This window comes from Clarias gariepinus, chromosome 9 (assembly GCF_024256425.1).
Source record: "Clarias gariepinus isolate MV-2021 ecotype Netherlands chromosome 9, CGAR_prim_01v2, whole genome shotgun sequence".
Classification (NCBI taxonomy): domain Eukaryota; kingdom Metazoa; phylum Chordata; class Actinopteri; order Siluriformes; family Clariidae; genus Clarias; species Clarias gariepinus.
The window spans coordinates 15,477,977-15,487,500 of NC_071108.1; the positions used below are offsets into that span (position 1 = coordinate 15,477,977).

The 9,524-nt window shown below is 37.1% G+C and overlaps 1 protein-coding gene across 1 annotated transcript in view; it reads right to left on the bottom strand.

The window, feature by feature from the left end:
* Window positions 1-8,517: 8,517 nt before the first annotated feature.
* Window positions 8,518-9,524, bottom strand: part of LOC128530083 (matrix metalloproteinase-9-like) — a 5,682-nt gene continuing 4,675 nt past the window's right edge. The window contains exons 11-14 of the mRNA XM_053503797.1: window positions 9,333-9,506; window positions 8,987-9,160; window positions 8,709-8,864; window positions 8,518-8,612 (exon numbers count right to left, since the gene is read on the bottom strand). Coding sequence (XP_053359772.1) covers window positions 8,602-8,612; window positions 8,709-8,864; window positions 8,987-9,160; window positions 9,333-9,506 — 515 coding nt within the window. The 3' untranslated portion in view covers window positions 8,518-8,601. The remainder of the gene's footprint in view (window positions 8,613-8,708; window positions 8,865-8,986; window positions 9,161-9,332; window positions 9,507-9,524) is intronic.

Sequence of the window (9,524 nt, forward strand, 5' to 3'; positions counted from 1 at the left end):
GCAATATATGCACCCACCACTAATTGCGTCATGGGCTACTTCTTCCTCCTCTTCCTCTTTTCTTACAGTTTACTAGGACTCAATTTAAGAAGGGGAATTCCATGAAAGACATTAACCAAAATATTAACCACAAAAACAGAATAGAATAGAATAAAACACAATCTGTAGAATACATGTTTTGTTATTTAATGTTTTGTACAATAGTTCTTATTTTAACGACTCCAGATTTAAGCAAATTAATGTTAATTAAATTTTAAGATAAATGATGGACTAGTGTTAAATGAACTTGCATACCAAAAAAGGCAGTTTACATAAAATAATTTAGCCTGTTCAAGAAATGAAAATATTACAACAAAATTTTTACTGGTAATGTTTTTTTTTTTTTTTTTTTTACCATGGTGACATCCTGTTTTGATTAAGAACCACAATGTTTTTGTGTGATTACTTAATTATTCCTTGAACATATAGTGCTCTCGACACACACATGCTCATTCACACACTATGGGCAAGTTGGGAAAGTCAATTAGCCTAATCTGCATGTCATTGGACTGGAAACCATGACACCCTGAGGAAACCCACCAGACATGGGGAAAACATGCAAACTCCATGCGCATAGACCCAGGGTGAGAATCGATCCAAAGGCAGCCACCATGACCTCATATTAAATAAGGTTTGTTTTTAATTTTAGTGGATGTCCACAGTAATATTATTACAGAACATAACTATTAATAAACATACACACTCAGACATACTCTAATTATGTTGTTTGTTCTGCTAAATGATGTAAGCCAGTTAATCAAAACAAATTGTATTAATATTTTTTGTGAGAAAAGTGAATCATAAAAATGACTTTATCTGGGTTTTCACAGATTTGGTCATCTTTATTTAAATGTAATAAATTACAGCCTGTTTAAATGAATGTGGTGTAAATACAGGTTATACTGAATAATATACAATGTCATTTAACCACAGAATTACCGCTGGTCATTACACATATTTCCCATAGTATAACATAATCAAGTCAGGAGGTGTGTAGCTTCCTTCCTCCCCTACTATTTTTGTTATGTTCTAATGCTACTGTTTCACAAGAAAGTCACATACAGAATAATTCATAAATTAATATTTGGGGAAGGGGATTTTTCATAGAAAAAACAACAACATGGCTTTAGTTCCAGTAATGAAAATGTTACAATGCAGCTAAGGACATATTAGTCTAGCTCTAGTATAGCTCATAGTCTTAGAAGAGGCCTAGTTAATCGGTGACAATCCAGAGCCCAGACCAGGGAGCAGACAGACAGGCTAAACCAACCGTCTGCTAGCTGAAAAGAGTCGTCACCCAGGGTTTATCATATTAAGACTGTGTCTGTTCCCCGAGCTAAAAACAAATTTAGAAAGACTCAGAAAGTCTGTTTTAATAATTTAATTAACATAGATATTACAAACTCAGATCACACTGAATGCGCAGCCGGCACCTCTGATCTGAAGCTAGGACTGTTAAATATTAGATCTCTCGCATCTAAAGCAGTTATTATTAAAGAAACTATCACAGACCAGGAGTTTGATATATTATGTTTAACTGAAAGCTGGATTAAACTGGACGAGTATGTAGCTCTAAATGAAGCTAGTCCTCCTGGATACAGCTACATACACCAGCCTCGGGTTAACTGGTAGAGGAGGAGGCGTCGCAGTTATTCACAATGATAATCTGGCTATCGTACAAAAACACAGATTTAAATTTAATGCATTTGAAATTCTCTATAGTAACATAAAGTCAGCTCAGACGATTCCGCTAATCATCATTTACAGACCCCCAGGGCCGTACTCTGAATTTCTCTGTGAATTTGCAGATTTCCTTTCAAACCTTATCAAAGCGTTAATTGCTGGAGATTTTAATATTCATTTTGAGAATCCAGAAGACCCTCTGAGAACAGCATTTATGTCCATACTGGACTCAGTAGGAGTAAATCAGTGTGTAGTAGGACCCACTCATAAAGCAGGTCACACTTTGAACTTAATATTATTCTTCGGATTAAGTATAAGAAACATAATTACAATTCCACAGTCTGAAGTTACCTCAGATCACTGTCTTGTCTCGATTAAAGTGTCTCATAGTAATAATGTACGCACAGCACCGTGCTACCGCCTTAAACGTACATTCACATCAAATACCACACAGAGCTTTATCGATAATATTCCAGAGTTATCAACTTTGATTGGATCGCCATTTGATTCCACAGGACTCGATCAAGCGACTGAATATCTAGAGTCAACACTTTGTTATAGCTTAGATAATGTAGCTCCAGTTAAAAGAAAAATGATTAGAGATAAGAAGCTCCTTGGTATAATGATCACACACGCTCTTTAAAACAAACCGCTCGGAAATTAGAACGCAAATGGCGTCAAACTAAATTGTTAGTTTTCCAAATAGCATGGAAGGAGAGCATCCTGAACTATAGAAGAGCTCTCAGTGCTGCTAGATCAACGTATCTCTCCACTCTTATAAAAAATAACAAAAATAATCCTAGATTTTTATTTAATACCATAGCTAAATTAACTAAAAACAAGACCACTGCAGAAATCTCCACAACAACAACATACAGTGGTGAGGATTTCATGAACTTTTTCAATAACAAAATCATAAATATTAGTCAAAGAATTCAGGCTTTGAAACCAGACAATTTAAGTGATACAGATGATAAATTAATCACATCACATCAGAACCTAGAATACTTTACTCCCCTTGAAGCGAGAGAACTAATTTCACTCATCTCCTCTTCAAAATCGTCAACCTGTGAATTAGATCCTATACCGACACATTTTCTCAAGCAGATAGTTCCAGCAATAACAGAACCCCTGTTAAAAGTAATTAATTAACTATTCACTCAGCAGTGGGTATGTTCCTAAATCCCTTAAATTAGCAGTTATTGAACCACTAATCAAAAAACCTGACCTTGACCCCTGTTAGCTTTCCAATTACAGGGCGATATCAAACCTCCCCTTTATCTCTAAAATTCTGGAAAAGGTAGTATCACAGCAGCTATATTCATATCTACATAGGAATAGCATACATGAACTGTATCAGTCAGGATTTAGGCCTCATCACAGCACAGAGACAGCACTCGTTAAAGTAGTAAATGACCTCCTAGTGGCCCCTGATCAGGGTTGTGTCACTATACTTGTGTTACTCGACCTCAGTGCAGCTTTTGACACTATTGATCATAGTATTCTCCTTTACAGATTAGAAAATGTAGTAGGAATTAAGGTAACGGCCCTCTTACGGCTCAGATCCTATTTGACTGATCGTTATCAGTTTGTAGATTTAGATGGTGACCATTCCTCATGTTCTCAAGTTGAGTTTGGTGTTCCACAGGGTTCTGTTTTAGGCCCACTGCTTTTTTCCCTTTACATGCTTCCTCTACGCAACATAATTCGTAAACATGGTATTAGTTTTCATTGTTATGCTGATGACACACAAGTATACGTTTCAGCAAAACCAGATGAGAAAAACCAGTTTACTAAAGTTGAGCAATGTGTGCAGGACATAAGAGATTGGATGTTAATTAATTTCCTTCTGCTTAATCCTGATAAGACAGAAGTTCTAGTCATAGGACCACAAGCAGCTAGAAGTAAGCTTTCTGATCACACTGTGATTTTAAATGGCCTTTCTGTTCCATCAAGTGCAACAGTAAAATACCTCGGTGTGATTATAGATTCAAGCCTTTCATTTGAAGCACATGTAGATAATATTACCAGGATAGCATTCTTTCACCTCAGAAATATTGCCAAGATAAGAAATATATTGTCACCAAATGATGCAGAAAAACTAGTTCATGCTTTTATCACGTCTAGGTTGGATTATTGTAATGCCTTACTGTCTGGTTGTTCAACAAGCTGCTTAAACAAGCTTCAATTAGTCCAGAATGCAGCAGCGAGAGTCCTTACCCGAACCAGAAGATATGAGCACATCACCCCTATCTTATCCACATTGCATTGGCTTCCTGTGAAATTTCGCATCGATTTTAAAATACTACTCTTGACGTATAAAGCATTAAATGGTCTCGCGCCGCAGTATCTGAGTGAACTGCTAGTGTCTTACAATCCGCCACGGCTACTTTGATCAAAGGATGCAGGTTGCTTGTCAGTACCGCGTGTTATTAAAACCACAGCAGGGGACAGAGCTTTTTCTTACAAAGCCCCAAAGTTATGGAACAGTTTTCCAAATAGTGTTCGGGACTTAGACACAGTCTCAGTGTTTAAGTCCAGGCTAAAAACCTATTTATTTAGCCAAGCATTTTTATAAATAGATTTGCCTAAGGTAAAGGAGCAGATCTGGGGGACTCATGGACGTAGAGTATTAGGTGAACTGGTATGTTTAAATGCTGTCCTCCCCACTCTCATTGATCACTCAGGTTTGTTGACGGTGAGGTGATTGGTTGCTTTACATCTCTGGAAGCGCTCATGGCTGTGTTTCCTTCTGGCTCTCCCTTTTTTAGTTATGCTGTCATAGTTAGTCCTGCCGGAGTCTCTGCTTGCACTCTGCACTAAATATACATTTACCTTATACAGTACATTGTTCGACTGTGACCATACCTAACTGTTATTTCTCCATCGCTTTTGCTCTCTCCTTTTCTGCTCTATCCTCTCTCTCTCTCCGTCTCTCCTTGTTCCTCTACCTATCTCTCTGTCGAGCTATACATGTCGCTCCTGAGCTGCCAGTGATCCAGACCCCCTCTGCCCGCTGGACCTCTCTACCTCATCCTGGAGTCCTGCTTCTGGTTGGAGATCTCATCACATGGATGCCCCGTGTGGTCTGCCTGGAATGCGTGTGGTGACTGGGGTTGGTTTCACTTTTCCATGAAGGTGGTCCTGTCCTCGACTGATGCAGACAGCTGTTCTCTGAGGACCTGTGACTTCAGTCGCTTAATAGTTCAGGACTGGAATTTCTCACAGCCTACCTGAGCCTCCAGGAACAAACTGGACTTTAATCTTACACATCTCCTCTTAAACTGAACTTCCAGTCTCGCATATTATTATGCACATCAATCCCTGCTATCTGTTTTCACCCAGATGAGGATGGGTTCCCTGTTGAGTCTGGTTCCTCTCAAGGTTTCTTCCTATTACCATCTCAGGGAGTTTTTCCCTGCCACTGTCGCCGTCGTCCTAGGCTTGCTCATCAGGGACAATCATATAATTTTGATTCATACACATTCACATTTCATACAAACTTAATTCTTTTGATTGTGTAAAGCTGCTTTGTGATGATGTAAATCGTTAAAAGCACTATACAAATAAAATTGAATTGAATTAAATTAAATATTATGATAAACAGAATAAGCAGCTCACCTCTCATGTCTTCTGGTCCAAATTGTTCTTTCTTTTGTCACATGACTCTTATTTAGGGTTATCACCTATGAGTAGCCAGGTATGTGTTATATACGTTCTATAAACCAGGGCACTTGCAGTGTTTTCTGCATGGATTGTTGCTTGTTCAATGGTCATATTCACAGCCATTGGCATGCAAAGAGCCCAACGTCACTGACCCAGCCATGATCGAGTGCCTCTGGGATTTGTTGGATAAACAAGTCCAATCTACAGAGGCCCCACCACAAACCCAGCACTAAAAGGAGAACCTACACAATTCTGGGCATATTGTTTTGTATAGTGAGGTTGTGGCTAAACATTGTATATATAAGTGAAGAGCACCAGTGGTAAGGCAGGTTTCCACATTGTCTTAGGCCAAATATATTGTGGCGTGGGTGGGGTGGCGGCCGACGACCATCATGCATTACGGGGGGGCGGGGGGTTTCAATGTGTTCACCCCGATGGGGAAGTGAGTTTGGGTTAGTGGCTTCGGCCATGTTGTGTGAGTTAAGTGTGTGTGACCTGTTGAATGTGCTCCGTTTCATGCCTAGGCTAAATTGGATGTAGGTTCTCGTGTAAATGTGCTGCTTATGCTGTACAATGACTGTGTAAATGAAGTAGTCCCAGCTGTTTGTATTGGGCAGTAAGCAAGCTCACTCGTCTCTCCAAGTTCCTTCTAGCGATAAAACACTACAATATTGTGGTTTTTGCATGAGTTTCTATGCCAGAACATTTATGGATCATGAAACGCAGTCTAAAATCATGAGACATTTTTATTGACCTGAAACTAGAAGTGATGTTTTCATGCTGGTGCTGTCCACCAGTTTTCTCTGCTTATCATTTACAGTCTCAGGAAACAATAGGGAAGGTACCACCAAAGACAGAAGTCTACAATAAAGAAATATTAGGTTAATTTTCCCTGTCTTTTCTCATGTTTGTTATGAGATACTTGTGAACCTGTAGAAGTTGCTGATTGACTTTATGTAATAGATAGGATGGGATAAGGTCATGTTAATCTGCTTAATGTTCATCATGGCCATTCAGCTGAAATACTGGTTACATGCATGTCTGTGATGAAGACAACATAGAAGAAATGGTAACTTTATTACTAGTGGAAGCTTGATTCAAAGATGAGAACCTCCTTTGTTGGACTTACACTTTACAGTTTACTAACATAACCGATAAACAATTTTAATTTGTTCATCTAATGTGATGTTAATATTATTGCTGATCAGTGTAATCCATATACACAAGCAGTACTGTACATCTGACCCAAACTGATTATGTTACATAAAGTGAGCCCACAAGGAGGATCCTTGTTGCAATTTCTGGGACCAGGTCTCTCTTTGTAGCATCCATGGAGATCTAGGATCACTCTTTTTTTCTGAGCTCTCCTGTCAGATACATTCATCAGAGTTGACCCTACTGCCCTTAACTTCACCGATGTACAGAAGCCCCTTCACTGCAAAAACCTTTAGTCTGTGTTGGCAGGAAACAGTTGAATTAATCAATTAATTACTGATTATATCTTGAGAGATCTATATGGCTTAAGATTATCATGAATTAGTATTTTCATGAGGCAGCCTAGGGTTAGAAGTTTAGCTTCACACCAGGGGTATGAATTAATTTAGCAGGAAGTCATTTTAAGGCCAGGTGTGTGTGCTCATTTATGTGGCAGCTGATGTAAGACCAGTGGTGTACACTTATTTAGAAGACAGAATATTTATAAAAGTAATGACATTTAACTTTCCACTAGGGGTGTGTGGTCATTTAGGATGCAGCCTATATTTAAGGAAGCAAGGGTGTTAGGACCCCTACAAGGGTGTCAGAGTCTGCTGCGACTTATATTGTTTGAATTTCAGCCTGTAGTCACACACTGCTCTTCCTTTTTCTATTTTTGTGTTCTTAATTTTAATTTATGTTTTAAACTTTTTCTCTGATTCTCCAATCAGAAATGAAATTCTCAAAACAATTTAGACAAACTTCACATCATCTAGTTATGTTTGGACATCATAAAAGCAATTTTTTATTCTTTTGAATAAATTGTAAATGCTTTGGCTTGATTATGTGTAACAGTCTGCTGTTTCCTACATTATCTGTTGCTTATGTCATGTCAACCACTTACAATCAGTAAAAAGTTTAAAAGTGAATCCTGTCCAATCTATGGCAATCAATCTTCCATATCCAGTTATGTCACTTTGTCTACATTGTTGAAAGTTTAAACAATGACACAAAGCCTTCTAATGCCACCGACATGTTGAGTGATGGAAATATCAGATATACACTAAGGATTTCTAGCGAGTTACGGTGAAGTAATGACTTTTGCCAATAATCCATTGTGTTGTGCTGTTTGTATTAAGTGTTTTGAGAAATGCACTTACAGTTTTACTAATGTTAAGGATCATTCAAGAAATGCTCCAAAGCAACCGAAAAAAACTGTAGTCAGATATTTATTTATCACATACTGTATCTTTTAATTGTTGTTTTGCTCATTAAAAAAAGTATGATTTTGTTAAAGGCTTTAAACTGTTTTGCATAAAATTTGCTTTAAAGTATGAAGATAATAATAATATTAATTATTATAATATTTTTATAATATTAATTATAATAATTATTATTATTATACAACCCAAAGTTCACCAGATGTGCTTTGAAGTGGATTCTTCTCATATGTTTGCTTTGCTACTTCTGGCTCTCTGTGGTGCTGACTGTAATTATTGACAAAAAATGTATGATATACTGTACAGTATGCATAAATTTTTAAACAACTTTTGCAATTGAAAATATAGCAAATAATAAATAAATAAATAAATTCATTCATTTATTCATTAATTAAGTGAAAATTGCTGCTGACATTGATAATCAAAATAGCATAAGTACAGTAACAAAGATGAGGAAAAAATAGAGAGAAACTTTAAAAATCTATTTATTTAATTATATAAATAGCAAAAACCTGCTGATTTTATGAATTAATTAGACAATTGTGAAATACATTCACTTGTGCAAATTTAGTCCATAAGGAAAGGAAATAAAATACAAAAAGCAAAATATATTTTAACATTCCTTAATGAATATAATCTTAATTTATTGAACCTTGATTAACTTTATCACTTGCTCTAGACAAATATTTCTTTATATTAAAAAACATGGTAACACAGTTTCTATTATTTCAGTAATACTGTACTTTCTTTTTAGAAAAAAAAAAAAAAAAGATGGCTTGGATGGAGTGGGCTTTGGGCCTTATTTGGGTCCTAAATAAGGTAAGACATTATATTATTAGGTGCCATTTTATTAAGTCAGGATTGTAATTAATGGTATATACATATTGTACATGTTCATTTGCTTACCATAGAGATACTGGATGCCCTCAATGTCATCCTCATTCAGAGAGAAGTCTGCTACATATTTGTACAGGGGGTACATCAGAGCATCCTGAATGTTAGAATGGTCCAGACCAAGAGCATGTCCAAACTCATGGGCTGCCACCAGAAACAGACTGTATCCTGTGACAAGCAGAAAAATGGGTTGATATTACTTTTTGGTTTTGCATATATAGTTTAACTGTAGTGATTAAAAGGTGCATCAGTTGTTCTGTTGATAAAATGATAAAGTCATAAACAATTACCCTTATCTGCGCAAAATCCCCATTTATTGTCCTTGTCATAACTGCTGGTTGTGGCACACCACAGTTTTCCATCACTACGGCCTTCACTTGTGCAGGAAGTATAGGTTTTCCCCAGGAAGGTGAAAGGAAAGTGACATGGCTCCCCCTCAGAATTTCCACCAATCACAGCAGTATCTGTTGGACAAATTTATACACATACATTTTATTTGCTAATGAAGATCAGCTGTATGTGTATGTTGCAGAGCTAATTTTGACCTACCGTAATATGCGGTTTGAAAAATTCTAACACATTATAGCTTAGGTTCTCTGATGTAATGAAGGGCAATGGTGCATTAAAGGCTCTCACCTCGGTTAGGACAGAACCCATATTTCTTATCCTTATCAAAGTTGGCTGTAGTAGCACACCAGCGATACCCATCATTACGTCCCTCAGTGGTACAACTGCTATATGTTTTACCATTAAACACGAATGGAAAGACACAAGGTTGACCATAACTATTCCCGTCATATGTGTACAGAACTAAAGAGGAAGACAAGT